The 15,861-nt window shown below is 41.7% G+C and overlaps 2 protein-coding genes across 2 annotated transcripts; both read right to left on the reverse strand.

The window, feature by feature from the left end:
* Positions 1-7,123: 7,123 nt before the first annotated feature.
* On the reverse strand, positions 7,124-8,725 carry LOC136177434 (fucolectin-like). The gene is made up of 3 exons (XM_065950692.1): positions 8,600-8,725; positions 7,846-7,881; positions 7,124-7,661 (listed from the first exon to the last, which is right to left on the reverse strand). The coding sequence occupies exons 1-3, from the start codon at positions 8,631-8,633 to the stop codon at positions 7,360-7,362; spliced, it is 372 nt and encodes a 123-aa protein (XP_065806764.1). The 5' UTR covers positions 8,634-8,725; the 3' UTR covers positions 7,124-7,359.
* Positions 8,726-9,335: 610 nt separating this feature from the next.
* On the reverse strand, positions 9,336-14,347 carry LOC114921045 (mucin-19-like). The gene is made up of 6 exons (XM_065950491.1): positions 12,308-14,347; positions 12,003-12,194; positions 11,349-11,444; positions 10,580-10,712; positions 10,285-10,446; positions 9,336-10,162 (listed from the first exon to the last, which is right to left on the reverse strand). Exons 1-6 carry the CDS (start codon positions 14,330-14,332, stop codon positions 10,119-10,121), a joined length of 2,652 nt encoding a protein of 883 aa, XP_065806563.1. The 5' UTR covers positions 14,333-14,347; the 3' UTR covers positions 9,336-10,118.
* Positions 14,348-15,861: the final 1,514 nt, after the last annotated feature.

Here is a 15,861-nt window from a genome sequence, read left to right on the forward strand (position 1 = left end):
AGGGATACACATCAGTCACTTTGTAGACGTTCCCTCTCTCTCTGTATTTCCAGTTTACCCGTGAGCATTACCAACTACCCTATTTACTGGATAATTTGTCTTGTTACACACGAATATGCAAATTGGAAATCAAGGAAGTTTGCATGAAAGGCAAAACATCCAGATGGGTAAACAGTCCATGCCTATTTAATCAACTTGGATTCTTAAGTATCATACGTATTAACATTTCCTTGCCAATGAAATGTAAAACAAGCCTTCGTTTTTTGACTTCTTGTCATGGTTAAGGGCCATTTTGTACATTTTGCGATATTCCCCCAATGGAAATTAATTTGAGAGTTAAATAAAACAAAACAAAAAAAAGAATAATGCTAAAAGTTCAGATTAAACAAATGACGATTCAGACATTTTGACATTACATATTTATTTCAAAATGATGTACAAAATAAAACTCAACTGTAATATAATGCACTGTGCAAAGTCAGTTTCACCAATATTAGCATTCTAAATGAGCGACAACTCATTTGCAGTATGTTTTCTTCATTTACACACATGCACACACACGCACACACACACACACACACACGCACACACACACACGCACACACAATCACATATGGCTTCATTATCACCATTGTTCAAGCATACACATACACATCTCAAAAATAAAATAACAATAATATATTCGTGATAATAACAAAATCAACATATTTCAGAAGTGCTGTTTGTTCTTTTACCGTAATCAGTGAAAGAGGAACAACGTTCATACTTTTCTTGTCTTGTACAGCATGTGTCACAAGAACACATTGATGAGCATGGGATGAAGCAAAAATAACTCTGGTCCTTAATAAGTGAATAACTCTGGTCGGAATAAAGTGTCACTGGTATCACAGGAAGTAGATTGATACAGAGGTCACACCAACTCATGAGGTTCTTTCCCAACAGTAGTGATGTGGGAAACAAAAATAATCAGACCCTGGTCCCCAAATTTGTATTTGCTGACCTCTGCTGGTGAAAACAAGGTATTGGTTCATTTGATTTCCATTTTTTTCCAGGGTTGATAAGCATTCATGGTTGTTTTTGCAAGATTCTAGCCGTTCAAAGATTAAGGCCCTGTGTCCACCTATGATTTTTTTTCTGAGCGTCAGCATCCCCAATTATTTCCAAAGAAGAGAGAGAGCTTTTCAAAACAGACGGCCGCCTGAATAAAGGCAAAGCTTTTTTCAAACATTTTTCTCTGCATTAAATAACTCATTGGACATAAATCCAGCAGTCCTATAGTTACAAAAAAAAAACAATCTATAAGTCTTAGAACCTGTTTTAGAGCCCTTAAAAGATGTGAAAGCGAAAAAAAAGCAGAAAAAAGAGGAGTGATACATACAGTTTATACGTCATGCCACCTTTTGCATAAGTCAGTGCCCAAGGGGAAAAAGTCTGAACACCCTCCTTAACATGGATAACTTCCTGGTGGATAGTTGTTTACAGATGAAAATGGAAAAAAGATTGTGTCATAAATAACATGTTAGAAGTTACATTTCTGAGCTCAGGGATGTCCTCACCCATTTTTCTCTGATTCGTCTCTTCATTCAGGGAGAGCATGTCTCATCTTGACTCGATGGTGTTGCAGCTGATAAAGCCGGACCTGCTGGACCAGGAAATAGAGAATCCCCTCAGTGCCACCTCCAGCACCCCGGCCCTCCATCGACCACAACTCCAGGTACACTCTTTACATGTTGCTTTTATTGTTGCATCCTTTGGCTTCAGCATTCAAATTTTAAAACATAGTTATCTTAACTTGTTGATGTAAAAGGTTTGAATAAATAAGCGTCCATTGGACTCTTAAAGAGGTCATTTTATGCCCTTTTATGGGTTCATATATTTAATTTATGTGCCTACTAAAGTACGTTCACAATCGTGAATGTTCAAAAAACGTGTTTGTTTTCATGTACTGCTCCTCCTTGCTCCCTCTCCGCTCTGAGTCTGTCAGCTACGCTCTGTTGTGCCCACACTGCAAGACCCCACGTGGGCCAAGTCTGCTCTGATTGGTCGGCCTGTCGGCTCTGCTGTAATTGGTCAGTTGCTCAGCACGGTTCTCGGAAATGTCACGCCCCTTTCACCATATTGGGAAGTCATTCATTAGTTTCCCCCTTCCTTTTTTAACTTTCATTGACAAACTTTGGTTTTCACTGCAACGAGAGTGAGTGCTGTCAGATGGGGCCCCTTAGGGAGGTCTCCTACTGTCATTGCAAAATTTGAACATTTTGGGCCACTGCTTTGGTTTAAAGTTTGTTAGCCCTCAGGGGCCCCCCTTACTGGTCTGGGGCCCCAAGCAGTTTGCCTGCCCCCTGGAAACATCATGTGTACATAGTTACTGCAGTTTTAAAGTGTGTTGTTTTCTTCTTTGTGTAATTCAGTTTCAATTTGTTTTTTGAGATTTTAAATGATGTTTCCAAAAAAAAAAACCCCAATCTCTTCTTCTCTTGGGACAATGCTGTAAAAAGTGCACACACAAACACAGACACACCCACACACATCATAAAGAACCAGTACATGTATGACAAGAAGAACAAGGTAAATCCCCGTCCAGCCCTGTCTCTGGGTGTGTCAGGTGTTGGCAGGTAAATCAGAATCACTGACACTCCTGAGGCCAGAACTGGTTGATAAATTCTTTATTTGATCCCTCTTCTGCTCCACTAGCGACGGCAGGCTAAATAACAGAGCTTCACTTACACAGCCTCCAAAGACACTTCCTTCATATTTTAACATCTTAAGACCCACAAGCACTTTATGTATAAATAGATTTATTCTAAAGGCTAACAACAGGATGTACAGAACTGTTACATCGTCTATTTATTTCAAAGCAAAATGAACTATAGTGATGTGATGAATATTGATATCCTTAAATCAAATCTGAATTTCTAAACTACGAGACATCTCACACATTATACACCAGCTGAAGTGAAAGTTAAACTTATCACAGTATATATTATGATGTCAAATTTCACACTTAAGTATAGTCTATTCATTTATGTATATATATATATATATAATAAATATTGTAGTGAGTATAAATAATGAGTTTGCAATGGTTTTCAAATAGGATCTGAACTCAGTTTAAATGGAAACAATGTAAAGAGTGATATTATATTTGGTCCAACACATGAAAAATGCAGAAACAGTAAAAAAAAAGCTATAAAGGACGGATGATTTTATGAGATCACAGTGAACCACCAACCGGCAACCTCCAGAAAAATAAAGCCAATGCTGAAGTGCAAAATCCTGCAGGTGCTCGAGTGTCCGCTTGAGGCTGACTCCAGGAAGTCACATACACACAACAGGCAAAAAAGCCATTTTTGCAGCAGAAATAAAAAAATATAAAAAAAAGAAACAGGTCTGATTAGGGATTGTCATTACTGGCACACACAGTACAGGGGGTTATTTTTTAAATAACTGCTCCATTTTGATCTTGAAAACGAGACGTGTTATCCATAGTTAGGCGTGGAGCTGACATGATTGACAGGTGGGCGTGGTTTAACGGTTTGTCAAGAGGCTTAAAACCCACCTCAGCTTCAGCTCTCAACCTGTCAACAGGTTGACTGAAAGTTAGACTGAGACAGGATTTCCAGCCGGCAGAAACAGATGGCTGACATCACTCAGACTTCATCCATTAATATTTACAGTCCACTGTTTGTGACCCACACATTGCTTCTGAAGAGTATTAATGATGCTGCGCTTTTGTCAAATCCAAACGGTTGAGATTTGTGGACAAAGTATACTGAAATGTTATTCAAACAGCAGATTAAAAGTGGTGTAGGGAGTTTAAGAGCCTTTCTTTGACTTAAAAACAAACTGAGGGACATGAGGGAAATAAATGCAATTCAATTAAAAAAAACTGTATTTGTCCAGGGGGGGAAATTAAAAAATGTAGAAGGGAGAAGATTTTCTTTTATAACAAATTATAAAAAGTTAAAATGTTGAGAAAAAGTTGAAGGTTAAGTTTCATTTCCAGGTTCAGGCTCAAATCATTTGGGATCAATTCTTCTCTGATATTTAGCATTTTATTCTCATTTTTGATTCTCTCCTACTTATTTGACATGTCTTAAGGTGAAGTTTTGACTTGATTATAAACATTTAAAATATATTCAATATGCTGAATGTGAGAAGATCTCTCCTATAATTAGTTTAAGCCTGTTACTGCGCAGTAGGTTGTAATAGAACCCTAAAGTACTAGGTATGTGGGTCTTGGCGGCTGCTGTAGAAATACACTCTATGTGCTCCATCCTCGCCACCTGAGGCACAAAAACAGGAACGTTTTATATATTCTGTTGGAACACAGAATGTGCAGATATTTAAGGTGTGAGGTGATACCCTCACCTGAATGGCAGATAAAGTTGAGGTGCTCCTCACACGGCCTGTCTTTCCACAGGAAGCTGTCTCCTCTGGCTACAGCTCCGCAGGCGTGACTCACACGTTGGGGGGCAGAATCGTACTGCCATTTGGTAAAATCCATGGCTTCACCGGACATCCAGAACCAGCTGTCCCCCATTATCTGTCTGCCCAATCAAATGAACAGGTTTACACATTAAAGGTGCTGGCATGTTAAGGTCCCTTATGCTTTGTTCAGTCTCCAACACATCCTGGCATTTCAGAAGGTCTAACAAGAAAATGTGCTGAAAAAAAAAAAAAAAAGGAAAACTGTGGCTTGTAATTTTATGTTAGCGACAAATAGATTTCAGTTTGTTTCTAAGGTTATTTTTTAAAAAGATTTTTTAGGGTGTGGCTTCACTGAGAGCTGTTTTCAATGCATCGAAGCACGTCCATGCAAATATGGCACAAAAACAAAGGACACGCTACATTTGACTGGAAGACCTGTGTCTTTTGAGTAAATAGAATTCATCAGCAACATTTAAATGGATTAAGCCCTCTGATTTGGTTGAGGGAGAGAGCTGGAATCTGCCATTTGAGTCTTCATCAGGACCATAGACTTCAGTCAAAAGTGCTTCTTCCTATCTCTTTTAACCTCCAATCTTTGTGTTGAAAGGTTTCTTCCATGCAAACGTTTCTGCACGTAGAATAATAGACTGTGTTGTTGCAAACTTAAAGGTCACATATTCTCCTCCTTTTCCGACCAGTTTAAATAAGTCTCAGAGGTCTCAAAAAACATGCCTGTGAAGTTTCTCAGAACAGGCTGTTTCAGTGTCTGTAGCTTTAAATGCAAATGAGCACTTTATCCAGGTTTGTTTTGAAACAAATCCCAAAGCCTACCACCTGTACCACCAACCTGCCAAGGGACTACAGGTGGAATTAAGTCCATGGCTACAACCGGGTATACAGTATTTACATGTTAATGTTCATTAATGTGCACTGTCCCTATTTTGAAATAAATAAATAAAACAGTGTTTGACCACGCCCCCTCTATCATGAACCGCCGTACCTGCGCAACCCCAGCCAGACATGATCTGTGAGCGGGAAAGAACCTCGGCTCAGCAGCTGCTTCACCTCGCTCTGCTCCTCTCGGCTGAGAATGCTCAGCAGGTCCCAGTGATGACGTCTGCAGTAGAGGAGAGCATCGGACCAGCAAAGCCGCTCACCCACCACCGTCACATTCCTGCCGTTCAACAGCATGCTCTCAGTCGCAGGAGGAGGAGGAGCGGTGTCTGCTGGCCAAAAACATACTTGAAATACATTTTAAAACAGGCTTGTTTTGATGATTAATTTCCTCGGGAAGTTTTAGTCAATGATGAAATGCTGACAACTGACAGCCAGAATTCGGGATTGGATCCAAAATGTCCCTGAAATGCTCTAACACTAACATTTTGTCTGATGCAATGAACCCTGAAGCCATTGAAAATAACCTTTAATTTGTGTATCTGGCCGACCCTTTTTGGATAGAACACATCTTGTCTCTTTGCCAGGGGCGTGTCCAAAGGGGTGGCATGGGCCCCCACTAGAAATTTGATTGGCCACCCCAAAACAATGAATTGGCTATATGCCATGTCAGAGGCGGGATATAAAAAATAATATGCTGAACCGCCATGTTCACCTATGTGTGTGTTTATTCACTGCTGTGCTAGCTTACTCTCAGTTAACTGCTTTCACAATCAGAAGGTAGCGAGAGAGAACTCCAATGATCCCCAGCTAGCCTCGAAGTCATCGTTTGTTATTGTTGTATTGATTGAGAGGAATCTACATATTGAGTCTTCAAATAATCAGGTCTTTTTTTATATTATGGACAAAAAGGGGAAGCAACATACCTGCCAAAGAAGCATACACTTCCACTTCACAGAGTGACAAAATCCTTTTCTGTCCCAGTAAGATCACAACCACATAGCGACCTTCCATGTCTCCACAATGGAAGGTGTGTGTTAATGTACCTTCAACCGATGAGATAGTACCACATCTAATGGAGGAAGATGATGGAAATATTTCTCAGATTATATACAAAACTAAGAATTTCCATCACCAGTGGTGCTGCTAAGGCTTTCTAATGGCTGCTTGAGCGGAATTTAAGGAATGATAGTTCTATCGTGCTGCTAGACTGAAGCTGAAGAATGATTTCTTTAAGAGATAAGTCTGACTTACCTGGGGTTTTGGGTGACCTCGGTTGACGGAGAGTTCCCAATCAGGATCTCTGCCCCAATGAGCCTTTTAGGACAACAGTCTGGCCTGTTGAAGATAGTAACAGCACGAACCCTGTGCACAGCTAACAAGTCCAATTTCCACCAAGGAGAGGACTGGTTTGCAGTATGTGAACATAATCCAGTCATATCCCCATTTATAACATTGACTGCATGTACATTGTTCGCGTAAAGGGATGACTGCGTTGCTTGTCCGTTTGGGGCCACGTTTGCGAGAGGTTCCACTAAAGTGAGAAAAGTCAAGAGGAATGAACTATTATCGGAATTTTTGAAACAAACCAAAAAAAACAAGGCAAAGTCAGTGACAGTTGTACCTGCATACACCTCCACTTCACACAGAGTGAGAGCCTTCTTCGGTCCAGGGATAATGACGTTGACAAAGCGACCCATCACGCTGCCTCCCTCATAGGGTTTACCATTAGTTAGAAAAATGTTGTCTGTTACTGACTGATTTTAATATTCTTAGAATCATATGTACGTACCATCAGCATAATCTAAAGGGAAAACTTGGACATCGCAGAGACTAAGAATCTTCTCTGTTCCTGGAAGAAAAACTGTGACATAGCGTCCCTCTGTAGAGTTACATGGGAAGTAGAAAGTGCGTCCTTTGGGAATGTGGGAGATGATTGCACACCTGAATTTGAGAAAAGGATCAGAAAAGAAAACACAAAGTGAGGTAGGCAAAAGCTTTTCCTTGTCCCAATGGGGGATGTAATATAGAAGTCTACGTCAAGCACCTGGATTTTTTGGCACCATTGTCCTCCAATGAGTTTCCAATCCAGATTTCAGCACCGTCCAGCCTGTTTTCAAATTCATTTCTGTTGGTTATCATCACAGCAGTAACTGTGTACACATTCTGCAGGTCCACCCTCCACCAGGGATTGGACTCTTGGTGGGTAAGTGAGCAGGATCCTTTAGCAAAATTTGGGTCTCGGTTTCCATCAACAGCATTTCTGGCAGGACCATCAGGGTGCGATGAAGACTGGTCTGCAGTTCGACTCAGAGCCACATTTTGCACAAGAACACCTAGTTGAGTAAACAAATATTCACCAGTCAAAAGAAACAACAAATAATTAAGTCTTCAGCACAAAGCTTTCCAAAAATGTACATAAAAGATACAGTAAACACAATCCTTGATGTCTATACAGTAGAGTGAAATGGATCAGTATTTTGAACATCAATGAAATGAGTTTAAAGACAAAAAGTTTACCTGCCAGTGCTCCCGATGTCATCATGAGGGAAATGCCTGTAAGGCGATTCGACAACCGAGTTAGAGATTTAGACTTAGAAAAGACCAACAAAAAAGATCACATCAGTCCAGTTCTGGAGGTCTTTACACCGGCTCCCAGTCTGTCAGAGAATCGACTTTAAAATCCTGCTGCTGGTTTATAATGCGCTGAATGGTTTAGGGCCAAAAATACATCAGTGACCTTCTGATTAACTGTGAACCATCCAGACCGCTCGGGTCGTCTGGGACAGGTCTGCTCTCTGTCCCCAGAGTCAGAAAAAACACTGAGAAGCAGTGTTCAGCTTCTACGCTCCTTATATCTGGAAAAAAACTCCCAGAAACCTGCAGGTCAACTGAAACTCTTAGCTCCTTTGAATCAAGGTTGAAAACTTTTACTGCCTTTCATTAAACGATTCCAATTGAAACTCTGCACTGTAACTTTTACACTTGTTATTTTATTTTATTTATTTCAATTAATTTTAGTTTAATGATTCAGATTTTATTTTAACATACAGTATTTAAGTGATTTTTACATTTTCTATTTTAATGTTTCTTTTCTTTCCTCTGTCATGATGCTTTTTGACGTCTTGTGTGAAGCACTTTGAATTTCCTTGCTGTTAAAATGTGCTTTATCAATACACTTGCCTTGCCTAGGTGGAAGATAATAATTAAGTGCACTGTTTAAATTAACACAAACTTACCAATAATGGGCTTAGTTTAAAACACTCTGACTCACCATTTAGGATCCAGATGTACTGACTCCCATTCATAGCTTCGGAGGCCGGCAAAGAGTCAAGGTGAAAATAATTTTAATAAAAAAACGATCAAGAGGGATACACATCAGTCACTTTGTAGACGTTCCCTCTCCCTCTGTATTTCCAGTTTACCCGTGAGCATTACCAACTACCCTGTTACTGGATAATTTGTCTTGTTAAACAAGAATATGCAAATTGGAAGGAAGTTTGCATGAAAGGCAAAACATCCAGATGGGTAAACAGCCCATGCCTATTTAACCAACTTGGATTCTCAAGTATTCCATGAAACAATGATTTCATCTCCAAACAAATTTGCTTAACATTTCCTTGACAATGAAATGTAAAACAAGCCTTCGTTTTTTGACTTCATACATATGGGCCATACAAACAACGCTGAATACTTCCAAGAGTTTACATAATGCCACAATATTGTCATACAAAAAAACAAATAGAGGCATAAAGGGGCTGAAACTCAAAAGCAAAAAGCAACACTAACCCCAGTATTTTTCACCAATAATAGGGTAAAGTTCATCCCCTCTATTAGTCACTTTAATGTTTTTTCTGATTATTTGCATTAACTGTCTTCTGTAAAATTATTTGTCAATGTTTAATATATTTCGTGATATTCCCCCAATGGAAATTAATTTGAGAGTTAAATAAAACAAAACAAAAAAAATGCAAAAATACAAAAAGTTCAGATTAAACAAATGACGATTCAGACATTTTGACATTACATATTTATTTCAAAATGATGTAAAAAAATAAAACTCAACTGTAATATAATGCACTGTGCAAAGTCAGTTTCACCAATCATAGCATTCTAAATGAGCGACAACTCATTTGCAGTACATTTTCTTCATATTTACACACACGCACACACACACACGCACACACAATCAGATATCAGCCAGTGATGGCTTCATTATTACCATTGTTCAAGCATACACATTCACATCTCAAAAATAAAAGAACAATATTATATTAGTCATAATAACAAAATCAACATATTTCAGAAGTGCTGTTTGTTCTTTTACCGTAATCAGTGAAAGAGGAACAACATTCATACTTTTCTTGTCTTGTACAGCATGTGTCACAAGAACACATTGATGAGCATGGGATGAAGCAAAAATAACTCTGGTCCTTAATAAGGGTACACCTACCTATTCTGAAGGTCAATATGTAAAAACAGAATTGATATTTCCAAGGAAGAGAGAGCTTTTCAAAACAGATGGCCGCCTGAATAAAGGCGCAGTTTTTTTCAAACATTTTTCTCTGCAGTAAATAACTCATTGGACATAAATCCAGCAGTCCTATCGTTACAAAAAAACAAAAACAATCTATAATCTTAGAACCCGTTTTAGAGCCCTTAAAAGATGTGAAAGCAGTCAGAAGGCCATCTTAGAGTGACCACCATTCAACTTTTTTTTTAACAGTTTATATGTAGCAGTAGCATTTTTTTATATGATTAGGTGGGTAATTGTTGTCTTGACATGGCTTTCCTCAGAGCACGGCCAGACAGAGCACACTCACAGTGATCAGCAGAGCTATAGAGGAAGATGGAAGAGCAGAGGGGAAAAACAGGATTAGGCATTGTTCACATCTTACTCCTGGAATATTTTGGATAACTTTGCTTTCTTACGAATGTTACCATATGGCTTATGCTTACCTTGCGTGAGTGATTGCTGGAGTGTAATGGCATGGCTAGCAGTGGTAATGGTAGCGGTGGTGGTGTTGGGGGAATTCGCATTTGTGACTGTGGCATTGGGATTTCCCAGGTCAACAGGATTGCTCCTCAATTGGGTGCTTGCGGATCCAACAGCACCAGAAGCTGAAAGCACAAGCAAATGAATCACATTGTTACCACGACATGAAAGTCACGTTCTTTGTGACTCTGTTTGTGATTGTTGAAAGTTCATATGAAATGTGTGGACATCTATTTTTTGTTAGCTTTGTTAGCTTACTGCTGTTAAAAGATCCTGTGAGTATTCCAAGTGTTACAGTTGATGCTCTTTGTTGTGTGGTTGATACAGTGGCATCAAATGTGCACCGGATTATATTTCCATTAATGCTTCCTTTCACATTGTTTGCGTTGACCTACAGAGCATAGAAAGAAAACACATTCAAGTCGTAACATTTATGTGCACCCTGTTTGATTGAGTCAGTGTAACGATGTGATTTATAACCTAGAACTACAGAACATTAAAGACTTTATATGCGATTCTTATATCCAGTCGATGTCGCCTTTGAGCACCAGCATGAAACCAAAACAACTTGCGGTGCATTGTTGTGTTAGCATGCTAATACTAGCAATCTTTATTATGCTTGTATCTTCACACTGCAATTAACCGAAATGAGTGTGATCTAGAAACACAGTTAAGCAGTGAGTACAATATGTTATTCTTCTTTTCTCTAGTCCCTCAATTAAACAACTTTTATACGCGAGGGGATGAGCTGGCCGGCTGGCAGGCCGTCGCGGCGATATAAACAAACTGAAGATAGAACTCGGAAAAAATCAAGAGAAGTGGGACTCGGGTGTTACACCCATTGTAAACAGTCATGACTCACAGAGTTATTTTCAGAGGATATACTTGATTTCTATTACATTTAAGTGTGAAAAATCGCATATAAAGCCTTTAAAGAACTTTTGCTTAAGAGATCAATGCCAAAAATTACATCATACACTGAACAATTTTTTTTGTCTTGCTTAGTCTTAATAAAAATAAAACTGACCGGACTCTCTGTAAGCTGGCCGTTGTTGAGGTTGGCGCCGAAGAATTTTACATTACCGTTGTTATTTGCACAAACATAGGTTGTGTCGTTTCCCCCCTGTAGAAAAAACAAACAGGAATGGTCAATACAATGTGTTCATAAAAATGACTCTAAACAAACTGGTTTAAGGTATTTGCACAGTGAGCATTTGTTTCGGGTTTGCTTTTTCTTTTTTGGATCCGTTATCTGATTAAAAAAATGCTACGCACAGAAACCTTGTAAACTGAGTCCGATGTGTTTATCGTTAAATGAATTGAGACATTTTGCATCAGTCATCGGGCAATGAAGATGATTGTCTGGTTCTTTCACTCCTTGAAAAAAGAGAACACTGGGTCCAGTGATATCCTGTTAGCTATACTGGCACCTATGGAAGCCCATTTCCACCAGTTAAAAAAATAAAAATGAAATTATGAGTAATATATATATTAAAGTCATATGACTTTATTATCTCATAAATATGACTTTATTATTTTCATTTTTATTTTTTTAACTGGCGGAAATGGGCTTCCATAGGCACCACATTTAATTTAAGAGGAAAATATCAGACATGATGTGCAAAGGCCTTTACACTTGAATTTAGACTAAAGTATGAGTGAATTACTGCACTTGACTCACCAGTGAGGTGTCAGGCGACAGGACTGCTGCAACATAGCCTGATGACTCTCCTGAGAGCTCAAGATCAAAGTTTTGACCACTGTTCCTCTGCACACTGAGAAAGAAACATGATCCTGTAGCGGAGGGGTCGCACGTAGAGGGCTCGGCCGCACAGAGTTTTTCACTTCCACAGCCACTTCTGTTGAAAGATGTCTGCAAAAAAGACAAGAAACATTTGGGTAATTAAAAATCGAAGGTCAACACAATCAATAAAAGCAGCTTCTCTTGGTTCAACTCTGTTCTATTTTACTTTTTGTATCACTCACTGCAAGCGTTGACACGTTATTGTTGGGTGTTAGTTGGGCTGCTACTGCTGTCATGGATGGCGCCATTGTTGTTGCACCTGGTGCGTTTGTCATGCCGTTTCCTGTTGTCATGGATGGCGCCATTGTTGTTGCAACTGGTGCGTTTGTCATGCCGTTTCCTGTTGTCATGGATGGCGCCATTGTTGTTGCACCTGGTGTGTTTGTCATGCCGTTTCCTGTTGTCATAGATGTCGCCTTTGTTGCACCTGGTGCGTTTGTCATGCCGTTTCCTGTTGTCATGGATGGCGCCATTGTTGTTGCACCTGGTGCGTTTGTCATGTCGTTTCTTGTTGTCATGGATGGCCCCATTGTTGTTGCATCTGGTGCGTTTGTCATGTCGTTTCCTGTTGTCATGGATGGAGCCATTGTTGTTGCACCTGGTGCGCTTGTCATGCCGTTTCCTGTTGTCATTGATGGCGGCATTGTTGTTGCACCTGATGCGTTTGTCATGCCGTTTCCTGTTGTCATAGATGCTGCCTTTGTTGTACCTGGTGAATTTGTCATGCCATTTCGTGTTGTCATGGATGGCGCCATTGTTGTTGCACCTGGTGCGTTTGTCATGTCACTTCCTGTTGTCATGGATGGCCCCATAGTTGTTACACCTGATGCGTTTGTCATGCCGTTTCCTGTTGTCATGGATGGCGCCTTTGTTGCACCTGGTGCGTTTGTCATGTCGTTTCCTGTTGTCATGGATGGCCCCATTGTTGTTGCACCTGGTGAGTTTGTCATGCCATTTCCTGTTGTCATAAATGTTGCCTTTGTTGCACCTGGTGCGTTTGTCATGCCGTTTCCTGTTGTCATGGATGGCGCCATTGTTGTTGCACCTGGTGTGTTTGTCATGCCGTTTCCAGTTGTCATGGATTGCGCCGTTGTTGCACCTGGTGCGTTTGTCATGCCGTTTCCTGTTGTCATTGATGGCGCCATTGTTGTTGCACCTGGTGCGTTTGTCATGCCGTTTCCTGTCGTTATAGATGCCGCCTTTGTTGCACCTGGTGCGTTTGTCATGCCGTTTCCTGTTGTCATAGATGCCGCCTTTGTTGCACCTGGTGCGTTTGTCATGCCGTTTCCTGTTGTCATGGATGGTGCCATTGTTGTTGCACCTGTTGCGTTTGTCATGCCGCTTCCTGTTGTCATGGATGGCGCCATTGTTGTTGTTGCACCTATTGCGCTTGTCATGCCGTTTCCTGTTGTCATGGATGGCGCCGTTGTTGCTGCACCTGGTGCGTTTGTCATGTCGTTTCCTGTTGTCATGGATGGCCCCATTGTTGTTACACCTGGTGCGTTTGTCATGCCGTTTCCTGTTGTCATAGATGGCACCATGGTTGCTCCTGGTGCGTTTGTCATGCCGCTTCCTGTTGTCATGGATGGCGCCGTTGTTGTTGCACCTATTGCGCTTGTCATGCTGTTTCCTGTTGTGAGTGATGGCGCCATTGTTATTGCACCTGGTGCGTTTGTCATGCCATTTCCTGTTGTCATAGATGCCGCCTTTATTGCACCTAGTGCGTTTGTCATGCCGTTTCCTGTTGTCATAGATGCCTCCTTTGTTGCACCTGATGAATTTGTCATGTCGTTTCCTGTTGTCATGGATGGCGCCATTGTTGTTGCACCTGGTGTGTTTGTCATGCCGTTTCCAGTTGTCATGGATTGTGCCGTTGTTGCACCTGGTGTGTTTGTCATGCCGCTTCCTGTTGTCATGGATGGCGCCGTTGTTGTTGCACCTATTGCGCTTGTCATGCCGTTTTCTGTTGTCATGGATGGCACCGTTGTTGCACCTGGTGCATTTGTCATGACGTTTCCTGTTGTCATGGATGGCGCCGTTGTTGTTCCACCTATTGCGCTTGTCATGCCGTTTCCTGTTGTCATTGATGGCGCCATTGTTGTTGCACCTGGTGTGTTTGTCATGCCATTTCCTGTTGTCATAGATGTCGCCTTTGTTGCACCTGGTGCGTTTGTCATGCCGTTTCCTGTTGTCATGGATGGCGCCATTGTTGTTGCACCTGGTGCGTTTGTCATGCCGTTTCCTGTTGTCATAGATGCCGCCATTGTTTCACCTGGTGCGTTTGTCATGTCGTTTCCTGTTGTCATGGATGGCCCCATTGTTGTTGCACCTGGTGCGTTTGTCATGCCGTTTCCTGTTGTCATGGATGGCGCCTTTGTTGTTGCAACTGGTGCGTTTGTCATGCCGTTTCCTGTTGTCATAGATGCCGCCATTGTTTCACCTGGTGCGTTTGTCATGTCGTTTCCTGTTGTCATGGATGGCGCCATTGTTGTTGCACCTGGTGCGTTTGTCATGCCGTTTCCTGTTGTCATAGATGCCGCCTTTGGTTCACCTGGTGCGTTTGTCATGTCGTTTCCTGTTGTCATGGATGGCCCCATTGTTGTTGCACCTGGTGCGTTTGTCATGCCGTTTCCTGTTGTCTTGGATGGCGCCTTTGTTGTTGCACCTGGTGCGTTTGTCATGCCGTTTCCTGTTGTCTTGGATGGCGCCTTTGTTGTTGCACCTGGTGCATTTGTAATGCCGTTTCCTGTTGTCATGGATGGCGCCATTGTTGTTGCACCTATTGCGCTTGTCATGTCGTTTCCTGTTGTCATTGATGGCGCCATTGTTGTTGCACCTGGTGCGTTTGTCATGCCGTTTACTGTTGTCATAGATGTTGCCTTTGTTGCACCTGGTGCGTTTGTCATGCCGTTTCCTGTTGTCATAGATGCCGCCTTTGTTGCACCTGGTGAATTTGTCATGCCGTTTCCTGTTGTCATGGATGGCGCCATTGTTGTTGCACCTGGTGCGTTTGTCATGCCGTTTCCTGTTGTCATGGATGGCCCCGTTGTTGTTGCACCTGGTGCGTTTGTCATGCCGTTTCCTGTTGTCATGGATGGCGCCGTTGTTGTTGCACCTGGTGCGTTTGTCATGCCGTTTCCTGTTGTCATGGATGGCGCCGTTGTTGTTGCACCTGGTGCGTTTGTCATGCCGTTTCCTGTTGTCATGGATGGCGCCGTTGTTGTTGCACCTCGTGCGTTTGTCATGCCGTTTCCTGTTGTCATGGATGGCGCCGTTGTTGTTGCACCTGGTGCGTTTGTCATGCCGTTTCCTGTTGTCATGGATGGCGCCGTTGTTGTTGCACCTGGTGCGTTTGTCATGTCGTTTCCTGTTGTCATGGATGGCCCCGTTGTTGTTGCACCTGGTGCGTTTGTCATGTCGTTTCCTTTTGTCATGAATGGCGCCGTTGTTGTTGCACCTCGTGTGTTTGTCATGCCGTTTCCTGTTGTCATGGATGGCGCCGTTGTTGTTGCACCTGGTGCGTTTGTCATGCCGTTTCCTGTTGTCATGGATGGCGCCATTGTTGTTGCACCTGGTGCGTTTGTCATGCCGTTTCCTTTTGTCATGGATGCCGCTATTGTTGTGCCTGCTGCTGCTGTTGATGATTGGGCAAAGGTGCCAACAGATATCCAGAAAAGCGTCACAAACAGGACAGTAAAGAAGAGTCTGCCGTCCATACCTAGAGCAGAAAGGGCTG

This window comes from Labrus bergylta, chromosome 22, assembly GCF_963930695.1.
Source record: "Labrus bergylta chromosome 22, fLabBer1.1, whole genome shotgun sequence".
NCBI lineage: Eukaryota > Metazoa > Chordata > Actinopteri > Labriformes > Labridae > Labrus > Labrus bergylta.

Excerpts from the sequence above, each read along its gene's own strand:
- LOC136177434 (XM_065950692.1), bottom strand. The coding sequence starts at position 8,633 with ATGAATGGGAGTCAGTACATCTGGATCCTAAATG. Across the intron at positions 7,882-8,599 it reads GTACATCTGGATCCTAAATG|GCATTTCCCTCATGATGACA; the intron begins GTGAGTCAGAGT and ends ATCGCCTTACAG. Across the intron at positions 7,662-7,845 it reads GACATCGGGAGCACTGGCAG|GTGTTCTTGTGCAAAATGTG; the intron begins GTAAACTTTTTG and ends TTACTCAACTAG.
- LOC114921045 (XM_065950491.1), bottom strand. The coding sequence starts at position 14,332 with ATGGCGCCATCCATGACAACAGGAAACGGCATGACAAACGCACCAGGT. Across the intron at positions 12,195-12,307 it reads ATAACGTGTCAACGCTTGCA|ACATCTTTCAACAGAAGTGG; the intron begins GTGAGTGATACA and ends TCTTTTTTGCAG. Across the intron at positions 10,163-10,284 it reads CCAGCAATCACTCACGCAAG|CTCTGCTGATCACTGTGAGT; the intron begins GTAAGCATAAGC and ends CTTCCTCTATAG.